Consider the following 23,943-nt stretch of genomic DNA (forward strand, 5'->3'; position numbering starts at 1 on the left):
CTGAACGGAATGATCTATTGAATAATCGAATTGAATGTAATAAACACATTAGGGATGACTAATAGTAGGTTTTCCTTCATCAGAAGTACCCAACAGTGGAATACTGTAGATAGCACAACCCTTTAATTTTTGGGTCACATGTCCTCTGAATGAGGGACCTCAGTAGCCCTCCTACCTATCATTGATTGCTCCATCTGTCTGAGACAATAAACAGCAGATTAGAGACCCCTGAGGTGGTTCTTGTGAAAAATATGAAGCATTATACTGTATAGTCTCAGAACATTTATCTCATAATACACAGAGATGTAAAATAGTTGACAAATTTCTGGTCATGGGCGGACACAGTAGTGGTAATGATTCTAATATGCTAATATAAATAAAATACTTGTACTATGTATTATCTATGTGCCCTATTTGAGCCACATTTGTGGTCTACCAGCTTCAATGAAATCAGCAGTGATTTGTCTCCTAACATACAGATATGATGTCAGTGCTACTGACCTTCCTTGATCCAATGTCAACTCTGCCTCTAATGCACATGGCCGTATAATCTGAGTTTTACCTAGAGGATGGTAGCCTTGTCCAATCAGAGGCGTGCTCATCTACTGACAGGGCACAACAGATCGGAGCGGTGCCCCTTCCCTGAAAGGGCACAGCCAGTTTCAGCAGCATTCTCCTTCCCCTGTCATGCATCAGTCAATGCAGCACCCTCCTTCTTCTGTTAGGCTGTAGCCTGTCGGAGTGGCTCCTTTTTCTTGCCTACCATATTTAAACTCGGTGCAGTTCTTGCTACCAAAGCCATGCCTTTTTAAGCTAGTTGCCCTTGCTATGCCTATCTGCCCTCCAGCCTATACCATCCATTGATTACTATGTATTGACGTCTTGCTATTTCCTGGTTATCCACTGTATCTTCCTATAATTTCTGTGTACCAACTTCTGGTTATCCATGTCTGCTGTCCATCCTAACTTCTGGCTTGTTACTCCTTATCCATGTCTGCTGCCCATCCTAACTTCTGGCTTGTTACTCCTTATACATGTCTGCTGCCCATCCTAACTTCTGGCTTGTTACTCCTTATACATGTCTGCTGTCCATCCTAACTTCTGGCTTGTTACTCCTTATACATGTCTGCTGCCCATCCTAACTTCTGGCTTGTTACTCCTTATACATGTCTGCTGTCCATCCTAACTTCTGGCTTGTTGCTGGTTATCCATATCTGCTGTCCGCACTCACCTTTGGCTTGCTCCTGACCATCCGTGTCCGCAGCACGTCCTAACATCACGACTGCTCCTAGTAACCTCTGACTCGTGGTACTTAGAGCAGGGGGAACCTTTGGTTAGCATGCAGCGAAGCCCAAACTTCCATGTGGGGGTCCCTGCTGAATAGCAGGTGGCTCCTAAATGCCTCACCCTAGGAGTTTCTATATCACCAGCTCTTACATGGGACCATCCTCCTACTTTAGTGAGTCCTGATCCAACTCCCAGGTCTGTTCTTTTCTAAGGGATTCTAGTCTAGTTTCCATGAGCTCCCCCTTCCAGCACGATCAAGCATGGTTCCTACTCTGCAAATACATCTCCCAGGTCTAAACTGATCCATGGTATACTCTACCAAAAAGCAGCTATACTTCTTGGATAAGTCTACCTCTTCTAATCCCTTGCAGTGTAGCTGGAGGGTCAACATTGGTTTAGTTGGCATTCTGAGAGATGATAAGAACTTACTTGTGAAAACGTATCTGCTGACAGGTTTACTCTGATACCCCCGAACTCCGACAGTCACCACAGTGATGGTGTAATTACTTCCGGATTTTAGGCTCTGGAGTGTGACACTTGGAGAGTTACTTGGCACAGTATTGGAGGAAGAAGCATTCCAATGATAATTTATATTATATAACTTTGTCAAAACAGTCATGTTTTCTGGTTCTCCCCAATTAAATGTAGTGGTGTTTGTTCCAATTGCAATAAACTGTATGCTTCCTGGTGGAGTTGGATCTGGGAAAGAAAAGACAAATACAATAATTTCCAATTCGGGAGGCAAAGAAAAGAAATCGTTATCTTGTAAACTTTATCATTTTCCCTTATGCCTGTCTATGTGCTTACAAAAGACACAGCAGTTGAATTACTAAAACTGGAACACTCAGAATCTGGTGCAGCTGTGCATGGTAGCCAATCAGCTTCTAATTTCAGCTTGTTCAATAAAGCTTTGACAAAATAAAAACTGGAAGCCGATTGGTTTCAATGCAGATCTGCACCAGATTTTGCACGCTCCAGATTTAGTAAATCTCCCCCATAGGGTTGTTATCACTGACTTAGTGCTAAAAATCCAGAATTATGATACATCCTGCCTGATTGCTCCCTTTAAGCTGCAAAGATACTGTACATATACGGCAGCTGTGATGCTATACATCACGGTGCAGCAAAAATCATCCTTGCTGTCCTGTTCGGCAGGGGCCACAGTCAAGCTCCTCCCTACGTCATGCAATGTTGGTGTGGAGTTTAAAGGGTTAAAACAGACAGGAGAGCAAGGAGATGATAGAGCACCTCCTCACCCTTGTCGAATGCGCTCTGAAGAGGGATCAGAATGCAGATCACTCTTCAGAGGACACAGAGAGTGTAAATGAGGCCTTAAAGATTGTATATATAGTAAATAAACACTTATAAAAATATCAGTGTATAAATGAATAAACATAAAACAAATCAAATATAATTGTCCTAAATTCATTACACTTTCCTATTCAAATAAATGTATGTACAGTATAGTATTTATTTTATACCGAGTATTAGATACTCTGCAGCCACAAAGATGTAAGGCAGGGGTGTCAAACTCACTTTCATTTTGGGCCGCATCAGCATTATGATTGCCCTCAGAAGGGCCGGTTGTATCTGTAAGATTAGATGTCCAGCGCATCCCCTCCCCTTACATTAGATGTCAAGAGCCACCCCACCATCAGAAGTTGAGTCCCCCGCTCTCCCTTACATCACAATGCACCCCCTTTCCTTATGCTGCTGCTGGGAGGAGGCTGGATGCATTTAATGAAATGGGGGGAACTAATGCGCAAAACCAACCTAACCAAAGAATATAAAGCTATATAAAATATAAATTAAAAGTAAAATCTACTAAGCAGCAGCCACAACTAATAGTGCTCACACACTGGCAGTAATTGAAAGTGGGGGGGTGTAATGGCGCTTGCTGGTAATAAAAATAATAAAATATAAATAATGCTGGTAGAGAAAGGTGTTCAAAACAATATTGCGGACAATTCCTAAATTTGCGAATCACCCAATAGGTGAAATTCTAAATGTGTATCACTCCAAATGAAACCCACACAAAATAATAGATGTGGAGGGTGATAAGAGTGAATAAATAATAGATGATTACCTGTAAAGGTAAAAAATGTACCACCAGGGGCACCGTATAGATGAATAGAACAATGAGCAGTATCTATATATTTCCACATAGACATGACCATTGCAACAAGATATGACATAAATAATAAAAGTATTGAATAAACAATAATATGAAGTGCTGCATCAATAAAAGTGCACAGTGCAAAAATAAATAAATGTATATAATGCATTTATTTTGCACTGGATGCATTGCTTAAAAGCAGAAAATAAGGGTCTGGAGGAGGGCTGGAGGTGCGAGGGCCACATGAAATGGCCTGGAGGGCCGGATTCGGCCTGCGGACCTTGCGTTTGACATCTAGGATGTAAGGTTAAAGTGTTACTAAACCCAGGACTCTGCATTCACTATATTGGGTCTCCCACAGTACACAGAACATGGAAATGCAATAGTTTTAGTAAATATAAACTGCTAAATACCTTTTCTCATGAGCAGTCTTGTGACTTCTATCAGTGTCTGTCCTGCAGACTCTTCTCCTCTGCCATTCCTGTCCACCACACTCCTTAAGCCCCTCCCACTGTTAAGAGTTTGACCACACCCATATTTTGACACAGCTACGCTCGCCTCAAATTACTTCCCCCCTCATGTGTCCCTCATTCCAAAGTTCAAAAGTTGGGAAGTATGTCATAACTACTGTACAGAACACGGATCACTTGTGGATCATACTTACATGTGGCCTCTGTGGTCGCTGTAGTGATTGGACTGTTGCAGCTCCCACTGATTGTCTGTACAGTGACGGTATAATTCCTTCCTGGTAGTAAGTCAGTGAAGGTCACTTGTGTAGATGTATTCTGCAATGTCCTATTTACATCTCCTGTTATGGTGACATTATAAATGGACGCGATTCCTGTTGGTGGCGCTATCCAGTTCACCACCAGAGAATTCACCGACTGGTAATTGTTCACTGTGACACCCCCAGCTTGTCCGGGAACTGGAAATATAATGGTATGTGTTTTATAAGACTCATATTCATTGTGTTTTGATGACTGAGAAACTCTTTACAGTATTTGTAAAAACAGTAGAAAAATAAAGAATACAGGGCATTTAAGTGCAATAATGATCCTACAAAAACATTTTAATATTTTTTTAAAACCTCTACATCTAAATAATTTTCAACTCCCCATCAAATTTTTTGTTTAACTGCTTCCTGCCTGCTGTAAAGTGCAATGCCATCATATGATGTCCTCCCATTCACAGTGATTGGTGGTGCAGCATGTCTCTAAAGGCCCGTACACACGATCGGACCTGTTTTTGCAGGCAATCTAACCGCGTGTACGCTCCATCAGACAAACTTTTTCGCTTTTTCATCGGACAAATGTTCACTGTGAGAACAGACAAACTTTCCGCCAAAAACAATTGTGGTAAAGAGCATATGATGTAGGCTCTTTACTATGTGATCAGCTGTGTCCAATCACAGCTGATCACAGTGTAAACAGGAAATGTCGGTCATCGGCATTGACAGCATGTGAGGAGGGGAGAGTCGGTAAGTGGCATTCCTCAGCGGGGAAATCTGCACTGACAATCAGGCACTGATCAGTGTTCTGATTATCAGTGCAGCCCCAACAGTGCCCACTAGTGCAGCTAATTAGGGGCCACCAGTGCTGCCAATTAGTGCCCCGCAGTGATGCCTTTCAGTACCCATCAGTGATGCCTGTCAGTGCCTCCTCATCAGTACCGCCTATCAGTGAACATCAGTGCCTATCAGTGCCACATATCATTGCCACCTATCAGTTTTCATCAGTGTTCCATAATAGTGCCTCCTCATCAGTGTCCATCAGTGCAGCCTCATCAGCACACACCAGTGAAGGAGAAAAAGTACATATTTATCAACAGTACATAACAGAAACTAAAGATTGTTTAGCAAAAGATTAAAAAAAAAAAAAAGGTGATTATATGCCACCAAAAGAAAGCCGTCTTAAAAAAAAAAGGATACAAATTTTGTTTGGGTACAGTGTTCCATGACCGTGCAATTGTCATTCAAAGTGTGACAGCTCTAAAAGCTGTATATTGGCCAGGGCAGGAAGGGGGTGAAAATGCCTGGTAAGCAAGTGGTTAATAATCATAAAAAACACAATGTTCACACTGTCTCATGATGTTCATGTTTTTATAACACTCATTTTGTATTATGATAGTTGATGAATTCTTCAAGGTATTTCCATGGATAGCACATTATAAACAAATTAATGTAGAACTATAGGCAAATATTTTTTATCATTTTGGATAGAGTAAGGGAGGGTTAAAACCCCTTTAATGTTTATTTTTTGCCAGCTGTGTCCTATTGAGGAGATTTCCCTTCACTTCCTGTCCTGTGGAAAAAACAGGAAGCGAGAGGAAATCTTTGCAAATTAAGGGAATCCCTTGGGGACTCCCAGGACACCATAACTAATATCCCCATTGGAACAATTCCCCTCTGGGGACAACCCAAAATGTGGGTTTTTCTTTTAACTTTCGGTGATAATGATAATGGTGAATGAGAGGGTGAATGTCCCTAATAGGGACACAGACAACAATAAAAACTGACAGGGGTTCTAATCCTTCTTTACTCTGTCTTAAGCGGGGGGGGGGGGGGGCTGAATGTTGCCTTTAGTTGTACTTTAAGTTAATTGTAAAGGTACTTTTTAAAAAATAAATAAACAGGTGTACACCTTTTTTGTGTAAGGCTCCATGCACACAGAAGCTAAAAAAAGCTATAAAAAGTGCCAGTAGCTTTGCAAGGAGCCTTTCAAAGTTTTTTAGCGTTTATTAGTGTTTATTAGCGTTTTTCAGTGTAGCGTTTTTTAGCTTTTTTTTTCAATGGATAAAAAAACGCTGGCGAGCAGCATTTTTTAGCTTTATTGAGCCCTTTTTACGCAAATTTTGGGCGTTAAGAAAAAAGCCAATAAACTCCAAAGCTCATTAACACTAAAAAATGCCCATGAGTGCATGGGCACATAGGCTAACATAGAGTTCAGTTTATGGGCTTTTTAAAAAAAAAAACGCCAATAAACTGCAGTTTATCAGCTTCTGTGTGCATGGAGCCTAATAGTTTTGCACAGAGCAGCCCAGATCCGCCTCTTCTGGTCTGCTTGCTCTGGGGGCACTCGTGTGTGCTTGCTCCCGAACTGGCTTTGTGTATCTATTAGACACACAGAGTACGGCTGGATCCCACCCCCAGCTCTGATGTCTGTGCGCAGGCGCCGTATAGCGCCGTGAAGAGGCAAGTCCTATTTCGGCTATCTTCGAGAAGCGTGACGCGCCATAGCCGGCCGTCAATCATCTTCCCTCTGCATAGGAACGCCCATTCCCTGCGGGGAGTCTGAAACTTCACTACGGCAGTAAACTGTAAGTACGGCGCCAAAAAATGAAAGAAAGGCATACTGTAGCTCGCGCTAGTATGCTTGATGGCATGCTAGAAATTTGTTTTTAGGGTGAAACACCGCTTTAAGTTAAAATTTTAAAAAGCATTGGAACTCAAGTTCAATACTGTTTTCTAGTATGTGATCTCTACCACTGCTACCGTTAACTGTACCTATGTTTGTTAATTTTCAAAACTCAATAAACAAAATTGACAAGAGAATGCATGAAGGTAAAAAACCTTCTGCCTTTACAACCACTTTAGGCAAAATTACATTAACCCCCCCTGGCGGTATTCCCGAGTTTGACTCGGGGTAAGATTTTCTTACCAAAAGCGGTAACCCCGAGTCAGACTCAGGCTCGCCTCGCAGCATCCACAGACAGTGTTTACTTACCTTGTCCCTGGATCCAGCGATGCCACCGCGCTGTGTGAGCGAGCGGGTCCTCGCTCGATTCACACAGTGTCCTCCTGTGCCGCCGATCTCCGTTTCCTGCGACGTTACGACGCACGGGAGCGGAGAACGGCGCCAAATTCAAAAAGGTAAACAAACACATTACATACAGTATACTGTAATCTTATAGATTGCAATACTGTATGTAAAAAACACACCCCCCCTTGTCCCTAGTGGTCTGCCCAGTGCCCTACATGTACTTTTATATAATAAAAACCTTTTCTTTCTCCCTGCAAACTGTAGATTGTCCATAGCAACCAAAAGTGTCCCGTTATGTCAAAAATGGTTTTAGAGCAGCTAGAAAACAGCGATAATAAATTATAATCACTTGCAGAATTGTGCGATAGCTATTTGCGGGGACATTCGTCATAAAAAAAAATAATAATGACAGCAACAATTCTGCAACTGAGCAAATTTCAGTGATTTTGAGTTGATTACATTATTGAATAATTTTTATTATAATTATATTATTATTTGTTATGATTATTTATAATTATTTATTATATTATAATTTATAATTTTGTTTTTAAAAAAATGTCATACCCAGGATGCCTATTAGTCTCTTGTTTGGTCAGATTTAAGTGAGTTATTCCTAAAAATTACAGACCTACAGTATAAAACGCCAAATTTCCTTGCAAATAATGGTACCGCTTTCAGCACCTTTTTTCTGAAAGAATCATACCGCCAGGGAGGTTAACAAATGGTCTAAGAAAAAACATTTTGAAACTTGCTTCACAATCTTTAATTGTTAATTTTTAACAAAAAAAAGCCAATGTATTAAAAAATATATATTTTACAATCAGCCGGAGAACATGTGTTTAATTAAAAACAAAAATGTCAAGTTTGTATATTAGAAAAATCAAATCCATTTTATCTGAAACATCTTGGCAAAGACAACTTTTAAAGCAACACTGTTCTATCAAACTAACTGATTTCAGTTACCGTATATGGAAGTCATTTTCTGGTATCCCGACCACAGAGATAAGAACAGGACTGCGGCTGTACTCACCTGTGCAGGTAGTTAGTGACACCGGATCAGATTCAGTGGAATTATCAGCAGCTCTTGTATATATCAGGAATGTATATGTCTCTCCCGGGATCAGATTCACTATTGTAGCTGATTGGCTGCTCACTATTGTATTATTTATCAGTGAAGATGATGATGTGACATTTGTCTGCACTCTGTATGTATAAGAACCCTGAGATTCATTCGGTGCGCTCCAATTTAAGGACACAGAAGTTGAAGTCACAGTAATCACTTGTGGCAGGTTCACAGAATATGGTTCTAGAATGTAGAAAACATACATGTGAGTTTAGCATAAAACAAAGAAAAACATTTAAAAAACAGAGAGATGAGAAATGCTTTCTGAATAATCTCTGTTTTTAAATGGCAAGACTGAAGGATTTACCCACCAGATTTCACAGCACATTTTTATGGAGTATACAGGGGATCTAGAAAATACTCACAGCGCTTTTTCCACATTTTGTTATGTTACAGCCTTATTCCAAAATTAATTAAATTCATTATTTTCCTCAAAATTCTACAAACAATGGGCCAAATTCTCAAAAAAGCTGCCTAACTGAACTTTCAGTAGTTAAGTTACACAGGCGTTAAATTTCTACCTAAGTGCCCGATCTTCAAAGCACTTACCTAGAAATTACACGCCGTGTAACATAAGTGCCTCCGTCGCAAGGCGGTCCTCCTCTCCGGGGGGCGTTTACAATTTAAATGAGGCGCGCTCCCGCGCCGGCCGTACTGCGCATGCGTGTGACGTAATTTTCCCGACGTGCAGCGCGCGAACGTAATTAACGCCGGGCTTTGTGGATTGCGACGGGACACTAAAGTTGCGACGGGTGAAAAAAAAACTACGCGCCGGGAAAAAAAATAAAAAAATGACAGCGTCGCTCGGCATGCTTTCCTGAGAGGGAGAACTCCATGCCAATTTTCAAATAAAAAACCGGCATGGGTTCCCCCCCCAGGGGCATACCAGGCCCTTAGGTCTGGTATGGGTTGTAAGGAGACCCCCCTACGCCGAAAAATCGACGTAGGGGGTCCCCCTACAATCCATACCAGACCCGTATCCAAAGCACGCTACCAGGCCGGCCAGGAATGGGAGTGGGGACGAGCGAGCGCCCCCCCCCCTCCTGAGCCGTGCCAGGCCGCATGCCCTCAACATGGGGGGGTTGGGTGCTCTGGGGCAGGGGGGCGCACTGCGGGCCCCCCCACCCCAGAGCACCCTGTCCCCATGTTGATGAGGACAGGACCTCTTCCCGACAACCCTGGCCGTTGGTTGTCGGGGTCTGCGGGCGGGGGCTTATCGGAATCTGGGAGTCCCCTCAAATAAGGGGGCCCCCAGATACCGGCCCCCCACCCTAAGTGAATGGATATGGGGTACATCGTACCCCTACCCATTCACCTGGAGGCAAAGTGATAGTTATTAAACACACAACACAAGGGTTTTTAAAATCATTTATTAGTCTGCTCCGGAGGCCCCCCTGTCTTCTTTAGCTCTAATACCAGGGGGGGCTTCTTCTTCCACTCTCCGGGGGTCTTCTCCGCTCTCCGGGGGTCTTCTTCCGCTCTCCGGGGGTCTTCTTCTATCTTCGCCGCTCTCCGCTGTTGACTCGGCGCACCCCGGTTCTTCTCCAGCTGTCCGGTGCCTTCTCCTTCAGCGCTGGCTGCCTGCTATCTTCGTGTGTTAGCTCAATTACTAGCAGGCAGCCAGCGCGGTCTTCTGTGACGTCAACTTCTTCTCCCTTCTTCCGATGTTGACTCGACGCCTCTTCTCACTGCAATGATGGAAGCGCGCCTTGCATCCCATTTATATAGGCATCACCGTCCCATCATGCTCCGGTAGGTACCCACGTGGTGGGTGCCTACCCACGTGCACCCACCACGTGGGTACCTACCGGAGCATGATGGGACGGTGATGCCTATATAAATGGGATGCAAGGCGCGCTTCCATCATTGCAGTGAGAAGAGGCGTCGAGTCAACATCGGAAGAAGGGAGAAGAAGTTGACGTCACAGAAGACCGTGCTGGCTGCCTGCTAGTAATTGAGCTAACACACGAAGATAGCAGGCAGCCAGCGCTGAAGGAGAAGGCACCGGACAGCTGGAGAAGAACCGGGGTGCGCCGAGTCAACAGCGGAGAGCGGCGAAGATAGAAGAAGACTCCCGGAGAGCGGAAGAAGACCCCCGGAGAGCGGAGAAGACCCCCGGAGAGCGGAGAAGACCCCCGGAGAGCGGAGAAGACCCCCGGAGAGTGGAAGAAGAAGCCCCCCTGGTATTAGAGCTAAAGAAGACAGGGGGGGCCTCCGGAGCAGACTAATAAATGATTTTAAAAACCCTTGTGTTGTGTTTTTAATAACTATCACTTTGCCTCCAGGTGAATGGGTAGGGGTACGATGTACCCCATATCCATTCACTTAGGGTGGGGGGCCGGTATCTGGGGGCCCCCTTATTTGAGGGGACTCCCAGATTCCGATAAGCCCCCGCCCGCAGACCCCGACAACCAACGGCCAGGGTTGTCGGGAAGAGGTCCTGTCCTCATCAACATGGGGACAGGGTGCTCTGGGGTGGGGGGGCCCGCAGTGCGCCTCCCTGCCCCAGAGCACCCAACCCCCCCATGTTGAGGGCATGCGGCCTGGCACGGCTCAGGAGGGGGGGGGCGCTCGCTCGTCCCCACTCCCATTCCTGGCCGGCCTGGTAGCGTGCTTTGGATACGGGTCTGGTATGGATTGTAGGGGGACCCCCTACGTCGATTTTTCGGCGTAGGGGGGTCTCCTTACAACCCATACCAGACCTAAGGGCCTGGTATGCCCCTGGGGGGGGAACCCATGCCGGTTTTGATTTTACAAATTGCCGTGGAGTTCTCCCTCAGGAATGCATACCAAATGCCGTCGCTTGAATGGGCTTTTACATGGTGTTACTAACTTTCCACATTGTAAAACCAGCCCTAGTTTTGCGCAAGCAAATCGGAACTTACGCAGAAATCACAATGCTTAAAAGCGTTGTGGATCTGCTTAAGTCCTCATTTGCATACTCAAAGCGGCATTTCAATGAGAAATGCCCCCAGTGGCGGATGCGGTACTGCATCCTAAGATCTGACAGTGTCAGGCCTCGTACACACGACAGAGTTTCTCGGCAGAATTCGTCGAGAAACTCAGTGAAGAGCCGGATTCTGCCGAGAAACTCTGTCGTCTGTACACTTTCAGCCCGATGGAGCCGCCGAGGAACTCGTCGAGAAAATAGAGAACATGTTCTCTATTTTCTTGTTGTTCTATGGGAGAAGTCGTCCCGCCGAGCTTCTCGGCGGCTTCATCCCTGAACTCACCGAGGAACTCGACGTGTTTGGCACGTCGAGTTCCTCGGCCGTGTGTACGGGGCCTAAGTGTCTTACACATGTCAGATCTTCTGCCTAACTTTGGAAAAAGCCTTTTGAGGATCGTTTCCAAAGTTAGGCACAGAGATAGGCAGGCTGAACAGCAGTTCCGCCTGCCTATCTCTTTTGAGAATTTGGCCCAATCCCCCATAATGACAACGTGAAAGAAGTTTGTTTGAAATCTTTGCAAATTTATTAAAAATAAAAAATGAAAAAAATCCCATGTACATAAGTATCACAGGCTCCTCCCATGTACATAAGTATTGCAGGCTCTTCCCATGTACATAAGTATCACAGGCTCCTCCCATGTACATAAGTATCACAGACTCCTCCCATGCACACAAGTATCACAGGCTCCTCCCATGTACACAAGTATCACAGGCTCTTCCCATGTACATAAGTATCACAGGCTCCTCCCATGTACATAAGTATCACAGGCTCCTCCCATGTACATAAGTATCACAGACTCCTCCCATGCACACAAGTATCACAGGCTCCTCCCATGTACACAAGTATCACAGGCTCCTCCCATGTACATAAGTATTCACAGCTTTTGCTCAATACTTTGGTGAAGCTCCTTTGGCACCAATTACAGCCTCCAGTCTTTCTGAGTATGATGCTACAAGCTTGGCACTCCTATTTTGGGCAGTTTCTCCCATTCTTTGCAGGACCTCTCAAGCTCCATCAGGTTGGATGGGGGGCGTCGGTGCACAGCCATTTTCAGATCTCTCCAGAGATGTTCAAGTCTGGGCTCTGGCTGGGCCACTCAAGGACATTCACAGAGGCTGTCCCGTAGCCACTCTTTTGTTATCTTGGCTGTGTGCTTAGGGTCGTTGTCCTGTTGGAAGATAAACCTTTGCCCCAGTCTGACGTCCAGAGTGATCTGGAGCAGGTTTTTATCAAGGATGTCTCTGTACATTGCTGCATTCATCTTTCTCTCGATCCTGACTAGTCTCCTAGTTCCTGCCGCTGAAAAATACCCCCAGAGCATGATACTGCCACCACCATGCTTCACTGTAGGGATGGAATTGACCAAGAGAGGATGTTTTCCGCCAGACATGGTGCTTGCCATTCAGGCCAAAGAGTTCAAGTTTTTTTTTCATCAGACCAGATAATTTTATTTCTCATGGTCTGAGAGTCCTTCAGGTGCCTTTTGGAAAACTCCAGGGCTGTCATGTGCCTTTTACTGAGGAGTGGCTTCAGTCTCGCCACTCCCCCATACAGGCCTGATTGGTGGAGTGCTGCAGAGATGGTTGTTCTCCTCTCTCCACAGAGAAATGCTGGAGCTCTGTGACCATCGGGTTCTTGGTCACCTCCCTGACTAAGGCCCTTCTACCCCGATTGCTTAGTTTGGCCGGGCAGCCCACTCTGGGAAGAGTCCTGGTGGTTCCAAACATCTTCCATTTATGGATGATGGAGGCCACTGTGCTCATTGGGACCTTCAATGCTGCAGAAATCTTTCTGTACCCTTCCCCAGATCTGTGCCTCCATACATTCCTGTCTCAGAGGTCTACAGACAATTCCTTGGATGTCATGGCTTGGTTTATGCTCTGACATGCACTGTTACCTGTGGGACCTTATATAGACAGGTGTGTGCCTTTCTAATAATTTCCAATCAACTGAATTTACCACAGGTGGACCCCAATAAAGTTGTAGGAACATCTGAAGGATGATCAGTGGAAACAGGAGGAACCTGAGCTCAATGGCAAAGGCTGAATATTTATGTGCATGTGATTTTTTTAATTTATTTGTATTTATTTATTAACTAATTTCTCTCATGCTGTCATTATGGGGTATTGTTTGTAAAATTTTAAGGAAAATAATTAATTGAATCCATTTTGGAATAAGGTTGTAACATAACAAAATGTGGAAAAAGTGAATACTTTCCAGATGCACTGTAGTTCTTAGAAATGGTTGCCCCTTTAAGGAAAGCAGGCTCCAGCAGCTCAAGGAAAACTCCCATTTGTTATTTCTCAAAGTTTCAAGAAGGGAGGGAATTGTACTGGGGCACAGTGGAAAGGTAGCAAACAGTTGTGCTTGGAAAAAGAGGTTTTGTGCTAGGGGTAGGGATTTGGCAGGGGGTGGCATTCCTGCTAGAAGGTGAGATTTGGGGGGGATTTGTGCTAGCAGGTTCACACCTTATGCACATGTGCACGAATGCCACCATTTTTTTAATGTCATCCTCTCACATCTAGCACATGTGTGTGTGTGTGTGTGTGTGTTTACGCCCACTAAAAACGCATAGCACCCCAGTACAATGCTTACCCAGCGGTGCAATTTTACAAATTATTCCAGCACCTTTTTTGCATCTTTCACATGCACAGAGCAGCCCATTAAATAACATGATGCACAAGAACACTTGGACGCAACTCCTGGTGTGAATGAGCCCTCAGACTGGTGTGCCCTGACATTTCTGAGATTGGACCATGAGATGTGCCTGTGCACACCCAAATCATCCCATGCAGTACAGATTTCCCCTGCTGCCTTGGCCTCCATGTCCTCCCCTTTTTCCCCTCAGCTCTTTCGGCTTTCTTCCTCTCCTCACCCGCCTCTCAGCACAGAACACTTCCCATTCATTCACTGTCCAGTGCAGCTGAGGCTGCAGAGAAAGGGACATCTGTGTCCTCACTTTCCCTCTCTGTCTCAAAAGAGAGAGATCAGCCCCCCCAAAAAAATAAAAACAAAATTGTAAAACATAATATATATAAAAAAAACACAGGCATGCGTGTTTGGCTTTGGGTGTACACCCGCTCATCTATGTCATGGATGGACATATTAGTGGCAATGATTCTAATATGCTGGAAGAAATAAAAATCTTGTTGTATGTATTATTATACTTGTGACTTGTTTGTGCCACATTTATGGTCCACCAACTACAATAGCATCAGCAGTGATTTACATACAAAGATGGTAAAAGCTTACTTGTGAAAACGTATCTGCTGACAGGCGTACTCTGATACCCCCGGACTCCGATGGTCACCACAGTAATGGTGTAATTACTCCCAGATTTCAGACTTGTAAGAGCGACATTTGTAGAGCTACTTGGCACAGTGATGGAGGATAAAGCATTCCAATAATATGTTATATTATATGACTTTGTCACTTCGGTCATATTTACTGGTTCTACCCAAGATAATGTGGTGGTGTTTGTCCCGATTGTAGTAAAAGTGATGTTTCCTGGTGGAGTCGGATCTGGGAAAAGCAAAGAAAATTAGAAAAAGCAATGGCTTGTAGTTGCAATAGTTGATCCTTACACAGAGGAAGCCAATAAGTATTGAGCAAAATGACTGCTAGAACAACTGGGCCAGTATTGTACAGAAAAGAACAGTGCAGCTGACTGAAAAAAGCAGAGTGTGTAGTGAAATCCGACAGGAAAAATGCATAAAGTAAAAGGTAATAAAATGTGAGTTCTTTCAAAGACGTGCACAAAAAGCTCAAGTATAACTATTCTTAATAATGTCCCCCCCACCTACTACCTACCCTGCCTAACCTGTATAAACGCAGTCTCCGTTCTAATTCACGCCAAAGGTGTTCCATCGGGTTGAGAGCCTTGCTTTGTACACTGATCCAAATATATTGGTGGACCGGGGAGTACGGTGAGGGGTTGTTTTTTAGGGGTTGCGCTTGGCCCCTTAGTTCCAGTGAAGGGAACTCTTAAGGCGTCAGCATACCAAGACATTTTGGACAGTTTCATGCTCCCAACTTTGTGGGAACAGTTTGGGGACGGCCCCTTGCTGTTCCAACATGACTGTGTTAAACATTCCCATAGACACACTCCTAAACCTTGTAGACGGCCTTCCCAGAGGAGTTGAAGCTGTTATAGCTGCAAAGGGCGGGGCCAACTTAATATTAAACCCTACGGACTAAGACTGGGATGCCATTAAGGTTCATGTGTGTGTAAAGCAAGGCGTCCCAATACGTCCCAATACTTTTGGTTATATAGTGTATATGAACTCAAGAAGTGTGAGATGTGGCAGCATTTTATGTGGTATTAAAACACAAATCAATCAACCAAACAAACAAAAACTAAAAGTGATGTATGGCCAAAACTGTTTATGGACATACTCCTCGTCTTGTCACAGTAGTGCACTTATTTTGCACTCCTGTGGTCCAGAATCAGCCAACAGCAAGGTAAAGCCTACTGTTGGCTGACGTCACAGAACTAGTCCAGGCTCTAAAATAAAATTACTGACCCAAGGAAAAAATGCCTCCTCGCCCAGCCTAAACCTGGTACAAATTCATAATATTTAGTCAAAATACCAATGCTAAAAGCCCCAAAAAAGATGACTACAAAAATATTATTATTATCATTATTATTAGTGTTAATTTTGACATAACATTTTTGATTTAGTTTGAGTCGTATTTTTGTCATCTAATTTGTTAAAGTTTAAGTCGTATTTTACTTGACTAAAATCTTCAGTAAATTTTAGTCGACTAAAATCTAATAAGTTACATTAAATTGTAATGCATTATTTCTCTAAAATTGCTAAACTCATTATTTACTCCTGGAGTAAAAATCTAATATCATGTTATTATTTCTGGTATTAAAGGGGTTGTAAAGGTAAAATTTATTTTTCCTAAATAGCTTCCTTTACCTTAGTGCAGTCCTCCTTCACTTACCTCATTCTTCCATTTTGCTTTTAAATGTCCTTATTTCTTCTGAGAAATCCTCACTTCCTGTTCTTCTGTCTGTAAGGGGGCTCCTGGATTCCGATAAGCTCCCCACCCGCAGACCCCGACAACCAACGGCCAGGGATGATGGGAAGAGGCCCTGTCCTCATCAACATGGGGACAGGGTGCTTTGGGGTGGGGGGCCCCCCTGCCCCAAAGCACCTACCTCCCCATGTTGAGGGCATGCGGCCTGGCACGGTTAAGGAGGGGAGGGCGCTCAAACGTCCCCACTCCCTTTCCTGACCAGCCGGGCTGTGTGCTCGGATACGGGTCTGGTATGGATTTTGGGGAGACCCCATGCCGTTTTTATCGGCGTACAGGGGTTCCCCTTAAAACCCATAGCAGACCCAAGGGCCTGGTATGCTCTTGGAGGGGGAACCCATGCCGGTTTTTTATTTGAAATTTGGCGTGGAGTTCCCCCTCAAGATTCATACCAAACGCAGCTGACACAGTGAACTGCGATTACCTGCGGTTATGTGCCGATAGCTGCGGTACATCGCAGCTGGACGCATTCACTTCTAATTTTCTTATCTGCACAAAATCACGGGTAACAAAACCGCAGGTAACCGTAGTGTGTGAATTCTGCCGAGAAACTCGGTCGTGTGTACGGGGCCTCAAGGGTGTCATAGGAAAGCTAAAAGCACCATTCTATCCGTCCGTGTGAAAGGGGCCTAATTGTGAATTTTTGTTGTTTCGCTTTCATCACTGAAAACATGCAGCTGACGAAATGATGAAAATATCTTCGTCAATAAAATGAACACTGATTTTTATTATAATTTGCACTCCCTAACCTATAGTCACATGCCCCATACTCTGATCATACACAGATAACACAGATGATTCATGGATCATACTCACATGTGGCCTCTGTGGTCGCTACACTGAGTGTCCTAAATTCATTACACTTTCCCCTTCAAATAAATGTATGTACAGTATAGTATTTATTTTATACAGAGTATTAGATACTCTGCAGTCACAAAGATGTAAGGTTAAAGTATTACTAGGATCCTGCATTCACCGTATCTGGTCTCCCACAGTACACAGAACATGGAAATGCAATAGTTTTAGTAAATATAAACTGCTATGAGCAGTATATAGCAGTCTTGTGACTTCTATCAGTGTCTGCCCTGCAGACTCTTCTCTGCCATTCCTGTCCACCACACTCCTGAAGCCCCTCCCACTGTTAAGATTTTGACCATACCCAAATTTTGCCACAGCTACGCTCGCCTCAAATTACTTCCCCCCTCATGTGTTCTTCATTCCAAAGTTCAAAAGTTGGGAAGTATGTCATAACTACTGTACAGAACACAGATCACTTGTGGATCATACTTACATGTGGCCTCTGTGGTCACTGTAGTGATTGGACTGTTGCAGCTCCCACTGATTGTCTGTACAGTGACGGTATAATTCCTTCCTGGTAGTAAGTCAGTGAAGGTCACTTGTGTAGATGTATTCTGCAATGTCCTATTTACATCTCCTGTTATGGTGACATTATAATTGGACGCGATTCCTGTTGTTGGAGCCGTCCAGTTCACCACCAGAGAATTCACCGACTGGTAATTGTTCACTGTGACACCCCCAGCTTGTCCGGGAACTGGAAATACAAAATTAATAATGTGTCATAATATTTATGTGCTTTATAAGATTAATTATTTTCATAGTACGCTGATAATTTGTAGGAGATTATGGAAATTAAATATAAGTAACAGTCCAAATAAAACATTTAAACATTTATTTATTTTTAACAACAGACATATAGAGCAAATATATTAACCCTTTCAACAAACAAATCAAAACAAATCCTAATGCTTGAACACAATTTTGCAGCTTTGACATGTATTAGTAAAACTGTACATATCATCACAACTGTACTTAGTGTATCCAGATGAATACGTATACCTTGTTTTTTCCAGGGCAAATTGGACTCTCATTTGGTGGTAAATGGTATTGGATATCTCCCGATTTTTTTTTATTTATTATCAGAGGAAAACTGGCACAAAATAGTAAAAAAAATATATAATTTTAAAAATCTAGCCATATATTTCTTGCTATTTTTATGACCTACATCCAAAAAACAACCCAACACAAATTCTGCTCCTGATTATTTCAGCAATACCGCATATGCATATGTTATGTATTTGTTTTTTGTACCTGTAGTAGTACCCATGCAATCCGATTCATGTCCGATTTCACAGTTTGCACTACACTCTGCCAACCGATATGGGGTGTCATTAACTTTACATTGACCCCCGCAGAGGTTCGCAGAGAGCAGTGTGAACTGCCTGCCAGTCAGATGCAATGCGGGAACCCGCACAGGAATCGCTGTGGTTCTCGCCATCGCATATATGTGAACCCAGCCTAAAAGCTAGTCTAAATAATTTTCTATTTCTGCAATTTTAGCCATAGAAACTGTATGGCCGAATACGCATTGCACAGACATCGCATGCAATGTACACAGCAATGTGGTGCAAATCACATTCAATGTCTGGCATCTCATAAGTGTAATCATAGCTTTAGGATCACTTTCTCCTCTGAAACCGAAGACTCCCTCCACCAGTGGTGAGAGTAGTTGTACTCACCTGTGCAGGTACTTAGTGACACAGGGAGGGACAGATTCAGCAATATTGTCAGCGGCTCTTGTATATATCAGGAATGTATATGTTTCTCCTGCTGTTAGATTCACTATTGCAGCTAATTCATTGTTCACTATTGGCGTTGATTTTTTTAAAACTGAAGAGTGTACAATCTGGTGCAGCTGTGCATGGGAGCCAATCAGCTTCTAAAGTCAGCTTGTTTAAAACTGGAAACTGATTGGTTTCTATGCAGAGCTGCACCAGATTTTGCACTCTCTGGTTTTAATAAATCAGCCCCACTACATAACTTATCCATGTTCTATCAAACCAACAGATCTTAATAATACAGAATTAATTTTCATGGTGTGTCCTTTAGAGTGATGAGTGCATAACTGCGGCTGTACTCACCTGTGCAGGTAGTTAGTGACACCGGATCAGATTCAGTGGAATTATCAGCAGCTCTTGTATATATCAGGAATGTATACGTCTCTCCTGGTGTCAGATCCACTATTGTAGCTGATTGATTGGTCACTATTATATTATTTATCATTGTAGATGGCAATGTGACATTTGTCTGCACTCTGTAGGTGTAAGAACTCTGAGATTCATTCGGTGAGCTCCAATTTAAGGACAAAGAAGATGAAGTCCCATTAGAGAATTGTGGCAGGTTCACAGGATATGGTTCTAGAATGAAGAGATTGTAAATATGAGTTAAGTAAGAGAAAGAAAACACATGCATTGCAGGGTATATAAAGTAATTCCATTCATCCATAAGTAAGAAGGGAGCTGTCTAAATTCTCTATTTTTGATGGTTATTGTTGTAATCCAGTGTCAGGGCTTTTTTCTGCCAGAATGTGGTGGCACAGTCCTGCCCACTCCAACTTTTCAATGGTAAACACAGAAACCGGTAGAGGAAGTCTCCTGCACTATGCACTCCTACCGACTTCTGTGTTTACCAGTGATAGTGTGCCTCTGCAGAAGCTCAGGCAGGTTTAGCCACACCAGCTTCATTGTTCCTCATGCAGCCCACTCCAAGGACTTCCCCCTGGTACTCTCAGGTGAATGGTGGGAGAGCTCTGTACTGTTGGGAGGAGCTGTGTACTGTCAATGCAGAGGGGGGGGGGGGCTCTGTACTATGTGCAGGGGGGGGGAGGCTATATACTGCAAGTGCCACTTTACCTCTCTCCCCCAGGCAGGTTGAGTTGATGGGGGAATATAAGTATATGCAGGTAATCTCTTAGAAAAATGTCCATCACTTTAAGGGTTTGTTCCCACTGTGGCCCTTTCAGGCATTTTTGGAGTGGCTCTGATGCCTGCCAAGTTCTGGTGTGGTGTGGAAATGTGCTGGATTCCTACTGCTTTGTATGATTTCTTCCATCAGACTCTGTGTTCAAATTTGTTTTAAATCTAGGAGCCAGCTAAAAAAATTAGGAGACAGTTTTTTTTAATTAAAAAAAATATATATATTTGGTTGGGCGGGTGTCTCATTTGGTTGTTGTGGTGCTCCTTTTGGGGCTCTTGGGGTGTGGGGATTTGACGCTTGAGGTTCTTGAGGCTGGAGTTATTGGTGTGTGTGTGTTGTATGCCCTGCTGTGTGGGCGGGACTCTGCTTACCTCCCTGCTTGTCTTCAGCACCTTGGGCAGGGACTGGTGGGGAGGGGGAAAGGTGGGTTACGGCGTGTGTGGATTGGCTAGTGCCAATCTGCTGGGGGAGGGCGTGGAGAGTGCACGGGGTTGTCGGTGCATGTGTGGAGGAAAGAAAAAACTTTGGCTCTGCTGTGGGTAAGCAGCAGAGCTGGAGTATTTTTTTTTTTGGATGCTGGAAATGGGCTGGCTGCACGACACCTGATGCTGCATATGCGAGGCATCAGGGTTTGTTCATGCCCGGTGAAAGGGGTGGGTGGGCTAGCAGTGGCTCAGACGCTGGGACACAGTTTCCGGTCGCCGTAGCAACCTGGGATTTGTTGAGCTCTGTGTTACTGCAACAGCAACAAATATATTTTTGAGTGCCTCCATCCTTTTGGTACCAGTGTGGGGAAGGTCTTTTTCTATTCTAGCATAACGGTGCCCTTGCGTACAAAGCAAGCTCCATAAAGACATAATGTGATGAGTTTGGCGTGGAGGAACTTGGGAGTCCTGCACAGAACTCTGACCTCAACTCTACTGGCCACCTTTGGGAAGCAGAACACCAATTTTTAGACCCATGCTCATGGTTTTTGAATGGGATGTCCAACAACCTCATATTGGTGTAATGGTCAGGTGTCCACAAACTTTTGGCCATATAGTATATGTACGTTAACTTTTTTTGGTATCTCAACATAGATCATACAGTAAATACTTACTTGTGAACGCAGATCTGCTGACAGGTGTACTCTGATAACCCTGGGCCTCGACTGTCACAACAGTAATGGTGTAATTACTCCCAGATTTCAGGCTCGGAAGGGTGACAGTTGGAGAGTTTATTATTTAAAATAGAGCTTTAAATAACCCTTTTTGCCACTTCTATATAGTACGTACCTGTACGTTCTCAGGTTGAAGTGGTTATACCGGGATTATGGCTGCAGCTGAAGCCATGATTCTGGTTTTAAAATGTTCTGCCAGAGAAGGGCTTTACTGTAGAAGTGATCCAAGTGGCTCCACGGCTGCCTGATCACCTCTACTGATCAAAATTAAAAAATAAAATGTATGCGCCCCTATCCAACTGTGCTCACATGCTAATGTTACACATACATTCCCACACACATATGCAAATGGTGATCACACCACACTTGTGAGGTATTTCCACGAACGGCAGACCCAGAGCAATCATTTTAGCACCATATTCATAAGCTTTGCCTACGGAGATTTTTAGGTACCTTAGTTTATCACCATTCCAAGGGTGTGCAGAATTTTAAAGCATGACAGTTAGGTATCGATTTACTCAGCATAACATCATCTTTTATATGTAATAGCCAATTCAATAGCCATCTCTCCCCCACTGTAATATCCACATCTCCCCCCCCCCCCCAACTGTAATATCCACATCTCCCCCACTGCAGTGGCGTCACTGGGGTTGGTGTCACCCGGTGCAGAAAAAAATGTTGCCCCCCCCCACCAACTATAGTCCCCCCCTAAGTAAAGAACCCCCTCGGTACAGACACCCCCCTCTCGGTACAGACCCCCCCTCTCAGTACAGACAGACCCCCCCCCAGGTAGTACAGACAGACCCCCCCCAGGTAGTACAGACAGACCCCCCCCCAGGTAGTACAGACAGACCCCCCCCAGGTAAGACACCCCCCAGGTAGTACAGACAGACACCCCCAGTAGTATGACTCCCAGCGGTGTGTCCCACGAGTGCGGGCTCCTCCTCCTCTGTGGGTGTAAACAGAGAGGAGGGCCGCCGCCGGGTGTACCAAGATGGCCACGGCTCTGGAGCTAGGCCGAAGCCGCGGCCTTTCCTAATGTTATGGCCGCGGCTTCGGAGCTAAAATGATCAGTATTTTACTCTATAGAAGGGGTCTCTATGTTGTTCTATGCATTCCGATCTCCAGAACTTACTAGTTGTAAAGTTGTAGCAGCAGCAATCATAGGTGTCGTTTCCATAGTGCATGGTGTACTGTGTACCGGACACGAAGGTCATCAGTGAGGTGTTATTGTAGCCGCTATCAGAAGCCAACACCGCTGTCCCATTGATGTGTGTTATATTCTGCAGGAAACATCCATCCACCTGTCCCGAGACTGTTATCTGATTGGTGGAGACTTGGACAGAGATCGATGAACACTTCTCTAAAGTAAAATAAGTAAAAATGAAAGTGTCAATTAATACTCCAGTATAATTCACAATGATTGGTTTTATAAATTATCTTCGAATTGCTTGTTTTATACTCCCCTGGCTATAATTAGTATTTAACCACTTAACCCCCAGACCATATTGCTACTTTTTGCGATTCGGCACTGCGTCGATTTAACTGACAATTGCGCGGTCGTGCCCCTCTGTGGGTTTTAGTTTTTGCGCTATAGACAAAAATAGAGCGACAATTTTGAAAAAAATGAATATTTTTTTACTTTTTGCTGTAATAAATATCCCCCAAAAATATATAAAAAAAATCAATTTTTTTCCTCAGTTTAGGCCGATACGTATTCTTCTACCTATTTTTCGTAAAAAAAATTGCAATAAGCGTTTATTGATTGGTTTGCGCAAAAGTTATAGCGTTTACAAAATAGGGGGTATTTTTATGGCATTTTTAGTAATATTTTTTTTTTCCTAGTAATGGCGGCGATCTGCGTTTTTTTTCGGTACCGCGACATTATGGCGGACACTTCGGACACTTTTGACACATTTTTGGGACCATTGTCATTTTTATAGCGATCAGTGCTATAAAAATGCATTGGATTACTATAAAAATGCCACTGGCAGGGAAGGGGTTAACACTAGGGGGGCGGGGAAGGGGTTAAGTATGTTCCCTGGGTGTGTTCTAACTGTAGGGGGGGTGGCCTCACTAGGGGAAATCACTGATCTTCTGTTCATACATTGTATGAACAGAGGATTAGCATTTCCCCCCCTGACAGGACCGGGAGCTGTGTGTTTACACACACAGCTCCCGGTCCCCGCTCTGTAACGAGCGATCGCGTGTGCCCGGGGGCGAGCGGGGGGTGCGCGCGCGCCTCCGGCGGCGAGGGCGTGCCCCTAGTTGCCTGCGAGAGCGCTGACGTAGAGCTACGGGCTCTCGCGCAGGACAGCCAACCTGCCACCGTAGAATGACGGCGGCAGGTCGGCAAGTAGTTAAAATGATAACAAAGTAAGTCATTGTCTCATCCAAAGGTCTTTTTAAATCCCACCCTTTTCCATTTCAAAGATAGAAATCCTTTACCCAGCAGGTTTAAAAACTTTAAAAAACGTTATAGTACCCACCAAACTAAAATCACCACCCAGCGCTCAATCCCAGGACTTCCCCAAAACAGGACTATGGCAGGCAATGGGGACTGGGCGGTCCTCCAAACACTGCAAAAACATACTCAAGAGGGCGCAAACGTCTACTGCATTACCCCCAAAACCCTTTTTTATCTTCATGCCGACTGCCCCACCTACATTTACTGTGGGAAGGCGGCTCCTCTGTGCAAAATCACATACAGGTAAGTGATTTTACGATTCCGG

General features: G+C 44.2%; 1 protein-coding gene across 2 annotated transcripts in view; it reads right to left on the reverse strand.

Moving 5' to 3' along the window:
* Positions 1–22,668, reverse strand: part of LOC120917048 (receptor-type tyrosine-protein phosphatase beta-like) — a 132,999-nt gene extending 110,331 nt beyond the window's left edge. Inside the window, exons 1-7 of one of the 2 annotated variants that reach the window (XM_040328048.1) lie at positions 22,347–22,668; positions 19,218–19,493; positions 17,570–17,830; positions 14,488–14,757; positions 8,192–8,467; positions 4,068–4,328; positions 1,717–1,986 (exon numbers count right to left, since the gene is read on the reverse strand). In XM_040328048.1, the coding sequence (XP_040183982.1) occupies positions 1,717–1,986; positions 4,068–4,328; positions 8,192–8,467; positions 14,488–14,757; positions 17,570–17,830; positions 19,218–19,493; positions 22,347–22,428 (1,696 nt within the window). In that variant the 5' untranslated portion in view covers positions 22,429–22,668. The remainder of the gene's footprint in view (positions 1–1,716; positions 1,987–4,067; positions 4,329–8,191; positions 8,468–14,487; positions 14,758–17,569; positions 17,831–19,217; positions 19,494–22,346) is intronic. The other variant, XM_040328049.1, reaches the window with a different exon arrangement.
* Positions 22,669–23,943: the final 1,275 nt, after the last annotated feature.

This window comes from Rana temporaria, chromosome 11, assembly GCF_905171775.1.
Source record: "Rana temporaria chromosome 11, aRanTem1.1, whole genome shotgun sequence".
NCBI classification, from domain to species: Eukaryota; Metazoa; Chordata; class Amphibia; order Anura; family Ranidae; genus Rana; species Rana temporaria.